The sequence below is a fragment of the Primulina eburnea genome, chromosome 16 (assembly GCF_022965805.1).
Source record: "Primulina eburnea isolate SZY01 chromosome 16, ASM2296580v1, whole genome shotgun sequence".
Lineage (NCBI taxonomy): Eukaryota > Viridiplantae > Streptophyta > Magnoliopsida > Lamiales > Gesneriaceae > Primulina > Primulina eburnea.
In genome coordinates this window covers 13613796-13632667 of record NC_133116.1, presented here as the reverse complement: position 1 = coordinate 13632667, position 18872 = coordinate 13613796, and the positions used below count along the sequence as shown (strand labels likewise).

At 35.1% G+C, this 18872-nt stretch overlaps 1 protein-coding gene across 1 annotated transcript; it reads right to left on the bottom strand.

Moving 5' to 3' along the window:
• Positions 1-1717: 1717 nt before the first annotated feature.
• On the bottom strand, positions 1718-2323 carry LOC140816053 (protein FAR1-RELATED SEQUENCE 5-like). The gene has a single exon (XM_073175120.1). The coding sequence runs from the start codon at positions 2321-2323 to the stop codon at positions 1718-1720; it is 606 nt and encodes a 201-aa protein (XP_073031221.1).
• Positions 2324-18872: the final 16549 nt, after the last annotated feature.

The following is an 18872-nucleotide window of genomic DNA, read 5'->3' as shown; positions in this document are numbered from 1 at the left end:
GTTTCCTTGTCAAACTTAGAGTCCAGTAGGTAACTTTAACATGTTGGGCACCTTTTGGCTCGATATGGTTCGGGGGTAACTCGATAAAATCGGAAGTTGGCTCGGGGTCGAAGTTTAGGTGTCTAATAGTTTCTTTTTAAATAAAGAAAATTTGGAAAACGACTCACGGGGGTCGAGTCGCGATCCATAAGGCCTAAAATAATATAAAAAGACTAAATTTAGAATTTAGGAATTTTATATTAAAGTTTGGTATTTTTTTCGGGATTAAAACACCGTTAAAATAATTAAGAAAAGATAATTGAAAAAGTTTAAGTTTTAAGCCAAATAAAAGTACGAAAAAATTCACGTAAGCCTAAATAATTATTTGGGAGATGTTAGAGTCATGAAATCAAGAAAATAATCGAAAACGAAAAATGTCGACGCCAGGGGTAAAACGGTCATTTTACACCGGGAAATTAGTAAAGGTCATGGCAGTGCCCGAAATGCTGTTTTTGTGATATTATGATTATTTTCAAATGTTTATGAATCGTTCATGATTAAATGATGATTTTTAAATGTCTAAGGAATTTTTTTATGAATTAAGAAGACATCTAAAATACATGTTGCATGCTTGGTTTCCAAAATGAAAATTTAAATATTATTCACGATTTTTGATAAGTGATGTGAATGAAATACGTTGAATGATGCGAAGTGATTGTGACTAGTTCGTCAATGGTGGCGATATCGTGAGGGTGATGGTCCCAGTGGGAGCCCGACGATCGTGTTTCCATTATTGCGAACAAGAGGTTAAGAGGTTATGAGGTTTGAGGTTAGGATAGGAATGTCGTGAGGGGAAAGCCCATTGGGAGCCCCGACGATCGTATTTCTATTCGATTCATGTTAGGCCAGGGCCCAGTTGACCGGTGAGAGTGTTGCTGGTGTCCCCCGCCGCCCAGTACTGTGGTTTTATTTCTGATGGATCCATCAAGAGGTCATGTCATGAGAGGAAAGTCACAATTAACGATCTGAATTCAAAAAAGGAAAAAGGAAAAGGAAAAATGTTTAGGATCATGAAAAATGTTTTATGTCATGTCATGTTGAGGAAAAAGGGAAAAAGGTTAAGGTTTATGAAATGCATCATGAAAACATTTATGAAAATGTTTATATTTAAAGTTTTATGCATCATGAAAAATGTTTACGAAAATGTTTATGATTAAATTTGTGCATCTTCATGAAAACGATATTTTAAGTACAAGTATTTTTCACCGTTATATGTTTGACTGTATTACGTATTACTCGTTATAAAGATTATGGTGTGTTGAGTCTTTAGACTCACTAGGTGTGATGGATGTAGGTGGTTCTGAGGGAGGATTTGACGGGTGATACTACTGGACTGAAGGTGCACACAACCCGAGGACCAGCGCATTATTTTCCGCATTACGCTTTATGATTTCTTTTAAAGATTTTAAGACCATTTATTTACGCTTTTGAGAGGTTTTGGAGAGTTTAGTATGGGCTACACTTTTCAACATTTATTGCTTTTTAGGTTTGGTAACACGTTTTACGATTTCTGGTTTGACTATTACCTTTCAATTTTCAAATACTAGTTGGATGATTTACTTTAAAATGGTGCAAGATTATTTTTATGTGCATGTGCATGCAATGACCGAAAATGTGAGAGAATTAAAAAAAAAAAAAATTTCTAGTACTTTTAAAGCATATAAAAGATGAGGACGTTTCATGAATGCCCCTTTGTGACACAATTCAAATAATTATAAGCATCTTTTCGAATAAAGCCTAAATTCTCCAATCCATGTGATTCTTTTTCCATATATGACAACACACTAGAAGGTTTTATCCCAGCCTCTGACATTGCTCTTAAAGTTTCACCTTGAGCGTATGAAACTTTACGAGCTGATCTTAGCAAATATCTTTGGCTTTCATCAACCATTTTATGATTATGTTCAACTTCAAAAATCGTCACTCTCCAAATTTCATTTTTTTTCCTTCGAATTCTTAATCTCGCCTTACATTTGGTTCTTGTTTCTAATTTCTGATACAACGCTCTATTATTATTTGCACTCTGCTTTCCATCCTTTACTCCCTGAGATGAACACTCAAACTCTTTCATATAAAGATCTTTAGAACCACTAAAATATGCTTCTTTTCCTCTTCGAGCACTAAAACCTTTACTATGTGCATACTCACAATATAATAGATATGCATCATCAATATTTTTAATGGTTTGATCAACTGCTAACCTTTTTTCAAATTCTTCAATCATGGATATATACTTTTTTTTATCAACATTCGATGCATCACATTCTCCTCGATCGTGCACCATCGAATCTAAAACAAAAAATTAAGAGAAAATTTACAAATGTTAGCATTTTCAAATATATTATAATCAAATATATTAAAATAAAATATAAATTTTCGTTACTCAAAAAATATAAGTTATCAAATTTTCGTTACAATTAAGAGAAAACTGTTCACATACAATTCTAAATATCTTTAATCAAATTTACTAAATCTAAAATTTGATAAATAAAAATAAAAATGATATGTATCCAAATCATACCTGGAGAAAAAAGTTGCAGAAGAAGTTTTGGTGAAAGTGATAATATATGTGATGAAAACAAGAATATTAATGATAGAGTAAGTTTTTTGTACTTTTTAATTTATGTTAATTATTGATATATCTTTTACTATTTATTAAGTTTAAGCATATTAGAATAACTGTTTTTGGTGTCTTTGGTCTGTTTTTTGGTTTCCCTATTTTGCCCCTATTTGATATCAAAATTACATTTTTGTTTTTTTTTTTTAATTTCAAAAAAAATTTTTGTTTTTATTTTTTTTATTACAATTATTCAAATAGCACTTTAGTACCTCGATATTTTGTCAAATTTCATTTTAGTCCATAAATAATTATAAAAAAAATTGTACACACACGCACCGCGTGTGCAGAGTAGCTAGTTTTAAGAAAAAATGATCTAGTGACAAAAATAATTACTAGTGGCGGGAATAAAAGGCGGGAAATAGTTAATAACCAAACTAAAATTGATAATTAAAAAAAACACTGACACGTGTATAATATTTAATATAAAACCAAATTAGTTAATGATTAGTTTGATTGATTATGGTAAGTAGTGTCAAATACAATAATTAAAAAAATGACACGTGTAAAGAAAACACAATGGGGTGTAACTCACCTAGTGTAGGATAGAATTGGCCTTAGTTCACTAAATTAATTAAAAGATAGGTGAGGCTTTTAAGGGTTATAAATTTAGTAAATAATCAACATTTCCCTTTATTTTTATGGATGATTTTCGGCCACCCTTTGGTGCTAGAACATTCCTTGCCAACTCACATTTGACCCATTCTTTGTCATTTTCAGCATGATAACCTTTTTAATTATTAATCAACCTTAATTAATTTATTAGTAAGCAATATCCTAGTCTAGTTATCATGAGAATTTCGGCCATGAACCTCTAATATTCCCCCCACCAATATTTGATAGCAACAAGAATTCAAAATTCAAAAAGGTGGAGACTTGGTCTTGATTTTTCCCTATATTTTTGCACCCATTCCCCTCACCCTCTTAACCACCATTTCCCCCTCCATTACTTCGAAATTCAGAGAGAATTCGAGAGAAAAAAACGTGAGCACCATAGCTAGGAAGAGAGGAGAAAATCGAGAACAAGCAAGGTAGAATAGAAAGCGCTCCACCTCCTCCGCGCCGAATCGTCTCGTTCTTTCGTTTTCTTTCAAAACGAAACCAGACATGCATATATTTTCCTTGACTCTTAAATCAAGTCCTATTATCAATTATTTTCATTGCATGATCATTATTTTTATGGCAAAATCGAAATACAACAAGCATTTTTCAGAAAAAACCAACATGCAGAATTTCGGCTTTCTTTGTGCTCTTCATGGGTTGCTTTGTTGTGTTGGTTTCAGGTATTGAATCGATTCCAGGCTCCCAAGGCGACATCTAGACATGTAATAGGATGCATTAGGACCATGTTGGTCCACTCATTCAACCCCATTCACGCTGGAAGACACGACAATGACAGCAACACACCGGTTGTCCATTTGAGTCTTGTTCGAAATTCTGTGTTGCCGTCATATAGGAAGTGAATCTGATCATGGCTGCTACAAGGCCTATAGCCATGGTGAGATCACTTCCCTAACATGTCTAAGACGTGACTAAGTCACCCTTTTGGTGGCTCGGTCTATGGTGAATCGGTTTTCAATTTAAAACGCAAGAACAGCCCCTTCCCCATTTCGGCTTCTCGCTTGGACATCATATGTGTTCGAAATTTTGGTGGAATGGTGTAGATCTTGGTTGGCCTATGGCCCTTAGCCACGGTTCATACCATACCCCTATATGTCTAGATCGTGCCATGGTCAATCAAATGGCCACTGGAACGACGAGAGACAGCATACAAAGCAACACACTTCCCACGCGCAGAATTCCTCTCGGCCGGGACGTGTGGATTGTTTCTTGGTGTGGTTCGGATTGTGGCTGGCCTAGGGCCCTTAGCCATGGTTCAAACCATTCCTTGGGATGTTGGTAAGAGGTTTTGGTCGGTGGTTCAAGCCCCAATGGCCATTAGCCTCGCAAACGACGCAAAGAAACCGAAGCACATTTGCTGTATTTTTGGACAGCAACTTGCTGTGACGGTTCAGTGGCTCGTTCGAGTTCTCGGTTGGCTTTTAGCCTATGGCCTGAAATCTACCTATGATGAGGTATCTGACTTTAGCTCAAATGATTTTACATGAAATGATCTCATCACTGCACTCAATGACATGTAAATAGAGTACAAGAGGCTTTCTCAATCATTTGAGGAAGTTAAAGCAAAGCAAGCAAGCCAAACTGACAACGGTGTTGAGTCTAACTAGGAAGAGTCAGGTGAAATATTAGGTCTTAAAGCAGACATTGCAAAGCTAAAAACTGAGAATGAAAGAGTACTGAATGAGCACGAGCTGTTTATATTTTAGAATAAGAAATTAGCTAAATTGATTAGTATTTGGAATAAATTATCAGTAAATCTTGAGAAAAAACAAGAGCTGTAGAAGCACTCAAGAGACAAAAATGGTCTTGCCTTCAGCGATAATGATATCAATCCTACTGAGCGTAGTACCCAATCAAAATTGAACATGTGCAAAAGGAAATATATCAACTTTGTAAAATTTTGTATGATATATGAACATCAAAAGTCAACTGATCAAGTTGAGAAACATGTAGAACTAATGAACAAAGACAAAAAGTTTGTTATTCTTTTCTTGGTTCGTAGTGCGTGTTCGAGGGTGAGGATGGGAGACTGAGAACAAGTATTCGGTATCTTCTATATTTGTCTAATAAGTAAGTTACGTTAGAGTAAAAATTGTACCTAAAGTTAGTAAAGTACAGGGATTTTGCATAGTTTGTTTGTTTTTTTAATAATTAATTTATTATTAGTATTTATTAAAAATATTTTAATTAATTAATTATTTTTGGGAGAATTGGCAATCACTCCCCCTTTGACCCAAAACTTTTTCCTCACTCCCTTATAGGTATTGATTTCCCAAATTACCCCTCACCTTTATATTAAAATAATTGATTTTCTTTTAAATATAGGCCCATCATGCTTCCGTAAAATAAATTAAATTTTATACCTTTTTGACCGGAATGCCACCGGGTTATATCCACCGTATTTTACGAACTGCTCCTCACAGTTCAACCACGCGATCTCGACCTATGGTTACTGACGCAGATTCCTTCAGCAGCACTTGGCACAACTCTAATTCGTTTCCTACCTTAGAGTGTACAGTATAAAATAAAATTTTGAAAATAATACATGAGAGGGGCTAGAGCAAAGATCTCTTTTATTCAAACACAAACATTTATTTATTACATAGTAACCTTCTGTAGAGGAGGAGAAACTTGTTTAGCTACTAATAGTAGCTGAACTTACTACACACATAAAAGAGAAAGTATTACAATTGGTTGGAAGAAAAATGAAGAGGTTGATCGATGCCTTCATCTTCCTTCTGCATCCTTATTTATAGAAGGCTCTTTCGGATTTGAAACTCGGACTTCAAATCTTCATAAGCCTTTACAGCTTGCTTGGGGACCATATAGTGGTTGAGTGGTCCTTCATGACCTGTCTTTTTCTAGATTATTAATCTAGACATCAGTTTCTCATCTACTTTTATCTCTTGAAGATACCATTGACGATGAGTTTGGAAAATATCAGCTGAGATCTCTTTTCCATCTTCTTGGTACATTTGGATCATAGATTTTAGAGCTTCAGCTTGTTTCCTCTTGTGTGTTAATCTTCTTTTCAAAACTCTCAAATATACACGATACATTTTTAAGTTTTGATTCTGGTGTGTTTAACTGGTTCCATTACCATTTATTTATAGTGTAAGGTTTAGGTCCAGTTTCTCTTGTCTTCTTTATTGGATTCCTTTTTTAAATAAAGTATCCAATGTTCCTTGTCCTTTTCCACCTATCATGAGTGGTCCTTGTTTCTTTTCCACCGATTATTGGTGGTCCTTGAAATCCACTCACATAGTTATTCACATGGTGGTCCTTCTTTTTGTTAGTGGACTAGTCACATGTCCACTATCAATTTTGTCGAGGAATCTTTGGCTTTCGGTTTCCTCGAGGAAAACGTGAATGTGGTCCATCCCCACTTGTACTGGTATCGGTAAAGTGTTTTCGATCAGATCTCGGCTTGAATCCTTTACCGAATTCCGGTTCCTTCTGGTTTTGGCATTCTGGACAGATGTTTTCAGACCATCTTCCTACATGTGACATATTACAGAATTTCCGACGAGTTTCTTTACTTGCCGGCAGCTTGCTGTTCCACAAAAGATTTCTCTTTTTCTCGAATAAATCTTCTGCAAAACTTGTGGTTTTCCCTGTCATGGTATTTAACAGGAATGATCCGTTCACTGAATGATTATAAAATTTGAATGGAAACTTGACTTTGTCCATCTCAGTGAGACAGACCCATAGACCCCAAGCTCTTCTGGTAGACATATCATCTTCAGAAAATGAAGCAACCAGGGGTGTTTCTTCTGTCGGAGGGTCCTTGATAAATTTTTGAACATTTATATCTGGCCTCCTTAACTTAATGAAATGAAAGGCTTCATGGGAGCCTTTTCCTGCAGGTTCTGGTGCTGCACTAAAGAAGTATAGCTCCAAAACATCTCCTCTGGACAAATAATCATTGTTTGCCCAAGTCTCGTGAACAGCTTCCTGGATCCATTTTGGTAGACCTGATATTTCCGGAAAGCTGGGTGATGTAGTATAAACTGAGGCAAGAGCCCCAAATTCATACCATGCCTTGACCTCCTTTGGATATGAATTTTGTTTCATCCATACCCTTGGATATTTTCCTGAAACATCAACCCTGTTGATAGCTGGGTTAATGCCAATTCTTGTTTTCAATTTCTCCCAATTTTGTTGATAAACCTGAAATGGAGAAATTACACCTTCATTAGTACCAACCTTAGCTTTGCCTTTGTCAATATGAGGCCTAAGGCTGATCTCTCCCTCTTCAATCCCCGAGGTGAAGGGTTGACTTGAGGACTCAAGATAAGGATCAGGAGTCTCAATTTTTGTTTCGGTCGACTCATCTCGTGATGATCCCGACTTAACACTTGTGCAAGGGGTATTTGAATCCCCCGCTACAGGTATAGAGTCCTGTACTCGAAAACTCTCCATTTGGGAAACCAGTGGTTTCTCAATGCCTTGGAGGATAGGCCTTTGCATTACAGACCATAACTGAGTATAGGCCTGTAAACACCCTGTAATTCGATCAGAGACAATTCTCTTATCAGCTTGTTGTAGCCTTCCCGCAACTTCTGCGTTTACGGCCAACTTGTTGAACTCGGTTTGAAGCATTTCAAGGTGTTCCCTCAAATGCCTCTGCATCTTGATAATAGCATCTATGTCAATGCTGTCCATCTCTTGTTAAAAAATCTGCAAGAATATTTTCATGAGATTTAATTATCACAATATCAAAAATATAATTCTGACATAGTGCTTGCCATCGTAATAATCTAGCCTTCTCTGGTTTAGACTCAATTCTATTCCTTAAAAAAGCTTTCACTTGTGTATTATCAACTTTCAAGGTAAATTTCTTTGCCAGTAAAAATAATGGCCATTTTTCAAAAGCCCTTTTTACTGCATAAAATTCCTTTTCGTTGATATGCCATCTTATGGCTTCTGCATCTGAGAATAATCCACTACAATATCTGCATGGTTGTTCTCCATCTGGTGTGAGCTTAGTAAGAACTGCTGCCCACCAATGATCACTGGCATCGGTATACAATACCAGATCATCTTCATCTTGAGGAATAGCCATTTTCGGAAGATTTTTGCAAACCTCCTTTAAATGGATAAGTCCTTTCGTGTGTTCGTCTGTCCATATAAATCTAGCATCTTTTTTCAACAATGGACTGGACACCTTCCTGTGTTTTGCTAGGTTTTTGATAAACATCCCAGCAAAATTAACAACTCCTAAAAAACTTTGAAGTTGTTTCTTGTTTTTGAGGCTTTCTGGAAAATTCTGCACTTTCTCCACTATGTGTTCTTGCAGAATTATTCCTGACTCATCGATTTCAATTCCTAGGAATTCAATCTTTCTTGTAGCAATGACTGCTTTCTTTTCAGATAAAACCAGTCCTTCTTTCTTGCAAACATTAGAGAAAATCTCTAAATGCTTAACATGTTCATTCATATCTTTAGATGCTATTAAAACATCGTCGATGTAAACAAACATAAACTTAAAATAATCTTTGAAAAGATTATCCATCTTTCTTTGAAATATCTGGGGTGAATTAGCTAATCCCATTGGTAACACTTCCCAAATATAATGTCCTTGAGGTGTGGAGAAAGCTGTAAATTTCTTGCTTTCTTCCTGCATCCGAATTTGATAGAATCCGGACTTGCAATCAAATTTAGAGAATATCTTGGCGTTGCGTATGCAACTAATCAAGTGTTCTCTACTAGGTATAAAATACCCATCAAACTCTAGAATCTTATTAATTTCTTGATAATTAATAACTAATCTGGGTTTACCTCGTTTTATCTCACCATGGTTTCTTACCAAAAAACCTGGACTACTATATGGTGACATACCTGCTTTGATCAAACCAAGGTCCAAATGTTCCTTGATTATAATCTGCATATCCCTTTGATCAATGATGTTCATTGGGATGGGTTTACAACGGACAAATTCATACTCTTTGCCTTCCTTGATCTTAAGGCAAGCCATGAGTTGATTTCTGTCCCACCATGCCAAGGGATCTTCATTGTAATTTTCTTTGATCCTCTTCTTGACATCTTCCAATGATACCTTAGCTTCAAACTCTACTTCATTTGTATGTAGAGTTATCTTAAGGCATTCTATATCTTCCAGTTGGAGTTCTTTATCTGCTCTTAACTGGAGCATTGTTTCTCCAAACCGTCTTGAGTCTTTCATTTTTGGGTTCAGAAGTTTTCCTGAATCACCACGCTTGCTGCGAAACTGGATTGGAAATTTTCTGTAAAATGCCTCTCGAAGTCTCTGGACTCTGATTTTGTGAGCACATGGTGTTGTGAACACTAATCTTCTAGTCTCATTTTTTTGTGTATAGGACTTGAACATTTGTAGGAAATTATTTCCTAACAATATGTCAGCTCCTGTATCATGAAAATAAATTGGTGGTGTCTTTACCTTGTACCAAGGTGTTTGTCCAGCACCGTCAATCATAATTTCAGTCATCTTAATCCCTTTACATAAAATTAAGATTCTTCTGGAAAAATCTCTTCCAGCAATCTTGGGTAATTCTTCTTCCAAATTATTTGGAAAAACTCCTCGTTTTGCTGTACAGATTCCAGCACCTGAATCAATATAAGCAGCAAAGTATTCTGCCTTATATTGTTCATATAAAACTCCTATCGGAATGTATATGGAGAATGGACTTGTGGTCATTGGACTTTCCACATCTTATCTTCTGCCATAAACTCCATTCCATACTCTAGACGTTTCCAAGGTTTGTGTTCCTCGAGAAATTCTAGTCCAAGAATCAGTCGATCTGATTCTTTCCCTGGAATTCCTTGAATATGAACCTCCAATTCTCCGATATTAATCAGTCCTTGGTAAGTTCCTATCATCGGTTGTTCCGAATAGTATATTGAATTACAAGGAAATTGATTCCTTTGCTTTGTAATGTTAAATACTATTTCTACCTCTTTCCACCCTTCCGGGCATCTAAGTTTTCCTATTGTAGAAAAACTTTTCAACTCCTGTTGGGTTTCTATGACAGGCTTTTTATCCCATCTGTAACTTGTAATTCTATCTCCTTGAAAAGATAGTCTTCTTGATTCCAGTCTAAGACTTTGATTCCTCTGTAGAATCGGTTTGTCTTGGATCTGGATATCCGTTTCCTGTATTAAAGGAAACTCAACTCTTTCTGGATAAATTGCCTGAGCAACTTTTCCAAATATCTCAGAGATTTCAATAAACTTATTTCTAATAAACAATTCAGAATGATGTGTATTAGATAGAGCGTATGAAATTTGATAGGTAATAGAATATGGCCTATTACCTTCTTTCATCAGCCTTTTTTCCTTGAAGTTCTGATGTAATGTCAAGACTAGGCTGAAATCTCGATCTGCCAGGTTGTAGGCTATCCTTGGATAAATTACTCCTACAATCTTTCTTGCACAGAGATTTACTGAGATTGTTCCCAGTACTGAATCTTGTAGATTCCCCATTCTTTTATCGCATATAGCGATATCAATCGGTGAATCTATCCCTTCTTTGAAAGTAGCCTTTATCATAATTTGGATTGCTCCGATATGAATCGAGGACATGGTCCTTGCTACTTCTATCTTGAGTTTTTGTAATTCCTCCTTGATTTCTTCGGAAGGAATTAACTGCATCTCCATTCTATTTCCTGTAAGTTCCATCGGGATTGCCATTTCTCTTCGAGAAACTTTATAGATTAGATGATGCTTTCTGTTTCTTAGGCCAAGACTTCCTAAGAACTTTTCTACCTGTCCTGCAGAGAAATCTTGATATCTCTGTAGACTTGGATTTTCTCTCATGATTCTTTGAACCATGTTATGAGATATAGTTGTCTGGCTGAAAAACCCAGACAAATCTTCATGTATTTCGTGTCGAAAAACCTCGTCTTCAGTCAGATTCCGATTCTGTTCCATCAGATTCTTCCTGACTTAAGACTTCTTCTTCTTCATATATACTTTCAGCTGAGACAATGTCCTCAAATCTGTATACTTGAATAAGATCTTGGTAATAAACTGCTTCTTCAATATCCGAAGTAGGATCGAAGCGTTTAATACCTCTTTTTTCATTTTCTGGACAATTGGTTGAGATATGACCTCTTGCTCCACATGTCCAGCAATTACAGTCTTTGAAACTTTTATTAGCCCGAGTATGAGCTCTTCTGAAAGTTTTCTTTGTAGGTGTTCTTCCTGTGCTTCGAGATGTACTCGATGCTTGGGATGATATCCTACTCCTCGATGGTCCACTTCTTTGTCCAGATTTGTAAGATCTGGCTTTCTGTCTAGACCAGACAGTTCTTGGTTTCCAAGAACTTCTTCCACTTCGGGCATAAGGATGAGTCCTAAAACTTTTCCTCTTATGCTTATGTGGTTTACTTCCAATAATTGTTGGAAGATCATTTTCTTTACAACACAAAGGAGTTCTTTTGTTGATACCCCTTAATCGTTTGTAATTCTTTTGTAATGCTGCCATATGACACCATTCTGCCAATTTTCCTTTGAGGAAAGAGGCTCTTCGTGCCAGTGTATCTGGATTTCCAGGTACATATTCCCTTATAAGCATTTCTCTCCAAGGGCTTGGCATTTTTGCGAAGAAAAGCTGCATAGCTATATCTTCTTCGACTCCTGAATTCCATCTATATTTAGTGAATAACATAATGTATTCATCCACTAAACATATATCATGTAATTCCAGACTATATAGAGCTTGAGTATATTTCTTCTTCTTCTCTGTAGCCTGACTGTTGAAATAGTCTACCCCTATAAAGTGTGCTTTAAATAGGGTAGCCATTTTTCCAGCGATCTCACTAAGAGATTCACCAGCTAGGACTGACTCTTTCATGTCTAATGAAGTCATATCCCAGGCAATTTTCGCTGATCCCATAAGACTCATTTCCAAAAGTTTAATGAATCCTTCTTTGTTAAGATCGAGTGTTCCTGCTGCAATTCTCATAGCAGATGTCCAATCATCTATGAGATCTTCTCTGTTTTTGAAGTCTAATACATCAAGGTTAAGCATAACCCCGTAAGGATGTATAGGATCTAAAACAGTTTTCCCATAAGGTGTTTGGTGCAAAGGAATTTGATTTCTCCTTGCCCTTGTCCCTGCTGGGTGTGATCCTCCACCAGTATGGAAATCAGATTGAGATTCTCTCATGTTTACATTTTGAGATCCCACACTTTCCCTTGGTGGTGTTTGAGAGGATGACCAGGATATAGCAGGTGGTGTTTCACCTACTGTTGTGTTCATCCTTAGATCTACTACTTTGAGATTTGCGAAAGAATCCGCAAGCTCTTGTAGATCCTCTAAACCAATCCTTTCTAAAGTTGTCATCAGATGAATTTCTTTTCTGAGACGGACTTGATTAGATTGATCATTTTTTCTTCTTCAGTCAAAGGTTTTGACACCACTCTGGCCTTCCCTTGTTGATGTAACAAAGGTTCAGTACCAAAAGATGGTGGTAACCAACCTCCTGAAGTTCTTCTATTAGAACTTGGTAGTTGTTCCAGTTTCTGAATTCTTGTTTGAATATCCTTTAATAAGCCAAGAATTTCTTCTTGGGTTTCAAGGATTTTCTCAACTCTTTGCGGTACAAAATACAGCATCTTGCCATAATTTTGTACTGTCTTCTGAATTTCCCTAAGATCTGAAGAGAGCTTAGAGGAATCTGGAACTATCTCCAGAAACTTATTATTTTGAATCATAAGTTTACCTGAGATTTTACCTGAGGGTGCAGTAGCTTCCCTTTCTGTTTCTGATATCTAACAATAGTTAGATGTACTTGTTTATATTCCAAAGTATTGGAATATTCCTTGTAAATTATTTTCCTTGAACCGAAGTTCGGATTCATAATTTTTCAAAATTCTCCTTCTCATACAATTAGTTACTAGTAATCATAAAATTTGTGTTTGAAATAAATTAACATTTCGCTCTGATACCATTTTCGAAAGCGCGAGATCAATTAACATTTAAATATAGATAAGGGTAAATTTGGGTTTTAAATTTGCTTTTCTCTCTCCAGGGAGCTAGGACCAAACATAGTTTGGTTTAGGGACTGTCCACCACTTTACCCTTACTTTACTTTTTTCAACTAAACAAATAAATATTTAATTATTTATTATTATTTATTTCGTAATTAAATCGTTAATTAATTAAATAAATAATTTCCCTTTTTAATTAATTATTACTATTTCTCGTAATTATATAATTAATTTTTTTAAGAATTAATTAATTATGACATAATTAATTAATTTCTTTCATCGAATAATAATGAATATATGCATATTTTTCTTTTCTTAATCGACTAAATAATTTCTTTCTAATAATTTCTTACGGATACTAATCTGTGAGACGGGTCAATCCTACCCATATTCATAATAAAAAGTAATACTCTAAGCATAAAAAATAATACTTATTCATGGATAACTCAAATAAAAGACGCGTCTCACAAATATGATCTGTGAGACAGTCTCACACAAGTTTTTGCCTTTTAATTTAATTGTTATCCCCGTGGTTTAAAAGTTTAAGGCTCTTAGACTGAGTTGATTTTTAGTCTAATCAATCTCAAGAATTTGAATAAATTAGATTTCTTGATATCACTTTCAATTTATTATTTATCTCCAGTTTGCATATTATCAATTAGAGTAGCTCTTCTCTGAGACGGTCTTATAAATCTTTATCTGTGATACAGATATTCAAAATAAAAAGTAATACTCTTAGCATAAAAAGTAATATTTTTTCATGGATGACCAAAATAAGATATACGTCTCACAAAATACAACGTGTGAGATCGTCTCACACAAGTTTTTGTCTTTCCATTAATATCAAGATTTAGACAGATTGGGTAGCATTTTTTTTGAGTTTGAATTTAATTAAATTTTGAATGGATTGTATCTTCTTTTTTTAACACGATATTATGCCATCTTATACTTAAAACTACTAACAGTTTACCACTAACTCATTCTCATCATTAATATTAATTTATTATTTGAGACAGTACCTTACCATTGATTTTACCTTGAATTGGGACTAGTTTTAAGCCTACAATCACCAATCTCCTATATATATTTATAATAATTATTAATCACTGACAATACTCTAGATTTTTGAATTTTACTAACCAACCACCCTCGAGAAAATCCTAGTCAACCAAATCGGGATTTATCAGTTTCGAAGTTCTTATCCAAATTTGAATTTGAATTTGAATAATGGAGTAGATAGTCTGGCTCAACTAATCCCTACTAAATCTAAGGACAATATGATTGTTATATTGTCAAACTTAGGAGGCATTCAAGTCCTGTGTCTATCCTAACTAAATCACCGAATATTATGGTGCATTGATTTATCACACTTGATTCACATGTCGAGTTATCGTAATTTATGTTAATTGACAAAAACTTGTGTGAGACGGTCTCACAGGTCGTGTGAGACAGGTCTTTTATTTGGTTCATCCATTAAAAAACATTACTTTTTATGCTAAGAGTAATACTTTTTATTGTAAATATCGGTAGGATTGACCTGTCTCACAGATAAAGATTAGTGAGACTGTCTCACAAGAGACCTACTCATGTTAATTTTATCATCGTTATTAGTATTAATTAAAATCTAAATCAATCAAATTTTAATCTCAATCTAAACTTGTAGTCGCTGACCAAAATTAAATCTTTGTTCATTATATCTTAATTTCCCATCAAGATCATGTGACTAAGCTTTGATATCACTAAAATATCACACGCCAAGATGCATGGCATGAACATGGAAAAGGTTCTTGAAATTCAATGATTAAATTGACCGAGAACAATAAGCCTTAGCAGTATTTTTATTCAACGAATTTATTGTCTTACAACCCAATGACAAAAAAAAAAAAAAAACAATCTCAATGTTCAACTTATTCAAATAAATGTCAACACTACAAAAGAAATAGTAATTTCCTATCCAGATCAACATCCCCAAAATTCAGTCAATTCTTGTTCTTGTATCTCATTCGCATCTGAAATGAAATGTAAGGAGTGATGGATATGATCGTCACTCAGTAATTGGAGGGAGCATATCTTCAAGTTGAAAAACATCATAATATTTTATATATTACTATATCATATCATTGGAACTTATCCACAAGTCGATCTAAAATAGAAAACAATAAACATCAAATATGCACTCCCCATATTGGATCATAATATCTGGCTTAACTCCCTAGTTAGTATCTGGCTTAACTCCTCATATTGGATCATGAATGTCTGGTTTAACTGCTCAAACTGGATCATAAGTGTCTAGTTTTACCCTACTAGACAAAATCACAAACAAGATCAAAACATCACCAAAATATTTGTTGAAATCTATTGTCATGCAATACATCATAGATTTGAACTTAACATACCCGGAAGATAATTATTAAGAACGTATCAAGAAAATACATGTTCCACTTACTATCTTCTGCTAGTATTAAAATCAAGGTTGATTGCAAGAGAACTTGAATCCCTCCAGATGGAACTTCATGTTCTTTGTTGAGAGAGAGAGAGAGAGAGAGAGAGTTTTAAGATTGAATTATTTTCAACGTAGTGTAGAAATGAGAAGAATGAAGGGTTATAAGTTTTATATACCTAAGAGAAAGTTGGGTCGAGGTTATAAATGGGCTCAAGGGCTTGGGCCTCACAGTTCCAGTGATAATGAAGAAGTAAATTGTTTGATGGTCAATGATACTGTAATTACTCAAATCCTTACTGAAATTAAATGCTAATTAAGACATGATTAAAGAGTTGTTAATTAAAGAATTGATTAATTGAGGATCAACATGTTGTGATCCACCAAATTGAAAATGGACAACCCAGTCTACTTCAAATTACATTATCTCGATTAATCCAACTAGAATAAGATTATAACACGTGACATATAAGATTGAGTTCAGATATTTTGAACTAATCTGGATGTAGTCTATAAATGGAAGCTGATTTCATTTGATTTCTACACCACTTTCCCTCAGCTACTCTCTCTCAAGTTCTAGCCATATATCTTAGATTTTCTAGCCAATTTCTAGACCAGTTTAATGACGAGAAGCTTTGGAGTTAATGTCGACTCGAGGAGGGGTTGGTGAATCAGGACACGAAGATCGAGACGTCATCAGAGGGTTGACGATGGACGCGTGTATAATCTTCTAGCCTTAAACAGATATTTAAGGATCATTAGGAAGAACTTTGAACCAAGTTTAATGATTATGGATCTTGCTTGATAGTGATTTCAGTATGTTGGTATTGTCTAGGTTCAGACGAGTAAATTTTCTGTTAGAATGTTTTAGTAAGGTACACTATGTACTTGCTGAGATATCCAAGCGTAGTATACAAACTTATATGCTATATATTTATATATTTCATGATACACGTTTTACTACTTTGACATATTATTCATGACATCACGTTGGGCATGATATCTTTTCAGATATACCTCGTTTGTCAAGGTTGCTCTGTCCTGTTCTATATTGTGGATGGTTGGGTATCGAGAGATACAATGTCCAACGAGACCCTCGGGCTTTGATGACCCTAGACATTGTAGGTACACGTCTTGATGATGAATGTGTGAGACAAAACATGCTTATGTAATATCAGAGACTACACACTCAGGCGCATCTAGACTGAGCATGAGATTCTTGACTTTTTTCTTGATATCTGATCATATAGTATTTCACATGCTTAATTTCAGTTTGTATACTCGTACATTCTTGTATTGGACGATTGTCGCTCATGTTGTTGTTTTTGTCTTGGAAACCTCATTACACGGGGAAAGTCTTAGGTTAGACGATCAGAGAAGTGGCTAGAGCAGTTGGGTCTTTTGTGATGATCCAATGAAGGTTTGATTTTGTTTCTCGTATTATTATGCATCATGGTTTGATTTTGTTTCTCGTATTATTGTGCATCATTATGATTTCAATTTGGTTGTATTAATTATTATGATTTAGATTATTGTACTGTTTTTTTTTTTTTTTTTGTTGAAAGATGATTAAATTATTTGGTTTTCGCTTTTTAATTGTTCTTATCAAGTTAAATTATGCATGCTTATTAGTCTGTATGTTTAGTAGTGCGCTAAAGATGCTAAGCTGGAATCTACCAATGAGTAGATATTTGATTTTAGTTCAACTGATTTTACACGAGAGAACCTTGTCAAAGCACTTTATGACATGATCAATGAGTACCAAAGATTTTCTCTCTCATTTGAAGAAGTTAAAGATAAGCAGACAACAAAATTGAACCTGACTGGGAATAGTTCAGTGAAATGTTGTGTCTAAATACGGAGATTTCTAAACTGAAAACTAAGAATGAAATAATAGAGGATAAGAATCCAATGTTAAAATCTAAGAATATGAAGCTAAATGAACTAGTTTCATCTTGGAACAGGTGTAACGCCCCGAAAATTCAAAGGTTTACGCGAACTACATGCATACAAGTTATTAAATTCCTCGTGTATTTCAATTAATTGTTTTAATTACATAAATTAATTATGATGTGCATATTGACATGTTTAAAATATAATTTTCTACATGGTTGCATTAAAACATATTTTTAAAGTGTCTTCGAGTTACGATCGAGGAACAGAGACCGATGGCTGAAAAATAGAAAATGTTTTTATTAAATAATTGTTTTTAATTATTTAAAATATGGTTGATGATTTTTCTTATTTTTGAAAATAAGGAGTTTTGAGGTAATTTTATACGCCGAGACGTAATTTTTATCGGTGTTGGATTTTCAACAAAAATACGAATGTATTGGCAACCCGACTAATAAATTCACAAAATTTATTAAACAAAATATTTTAATTAAGCACTAATGGGCTAAAATGGGCCTAATTAACATGATTAATGAGCCTAAGTTAGCAATTAGAGTTTAGTTAGGATTTTATTAAATATTTAAAGTGCTAATCTACCCCATAACCTACCCAACCCCACGCACCACTCTCCTAATTCACTCCAAACTCTTCCCCCACCAGAAATACACGGCACACACCATCAATCAAGAGAAAGTTCGAAAATCCTTCAAGTTTTCCAAGCCAACGTCTTCTCATCATCGTTCTTCGATTTGTTAACGTAAAATCGTGCGTTTAATACGCAAAGGCATGCAATATTCTTCCTTCACTCATCATCACACCATATTATGTAATTATGTATGAAATTGCATGAAAACAAAGGGCACCTTTGAAGATTTTCGAACATGCATATTCTATGATTTTTAAAACTTGTGTTTTGATTTAAAAACATGATTATTATGTTGTTAAAGGGACTGTCATGTATTAGGATGTTAAGGGATGGTTTTGCACGAGATTTATGGTCCTAATAAAACACACAAAAACGCTGCATCATGATAGAAAACAACTTGGTACCATCTTTCTGTTATGGGGGAGTTGAGCTCGGTTGTAAGGGTTATGGGGCTTAGCTTGGTCAGGGCTAGGGCCAGGGCTAGCTAGGGTGCATGAGGGGTCAGGGAAGGACTCCTAGCCATGCTAGGACTCGAGACCAGGGGCTGGAGAGGAGTGAGAGCAGCAAGGGAGTAGCGCAGGTTTGCAGCTGGTGCAGGGAATAAGGGGCTCGATCAGGGGGCTTTGGGCTTGGCTAGGTCCTTA

What these genes read in the sequence shown, in the direction of transcription:
- LOC140816053 (XM_073175120.1), bottom strand. Translation starts at nt 2,323, where the DNA reads ATGGTGCACGATCGAGGAGAATGTGATGCATCGAATGTTGATAAAAAA.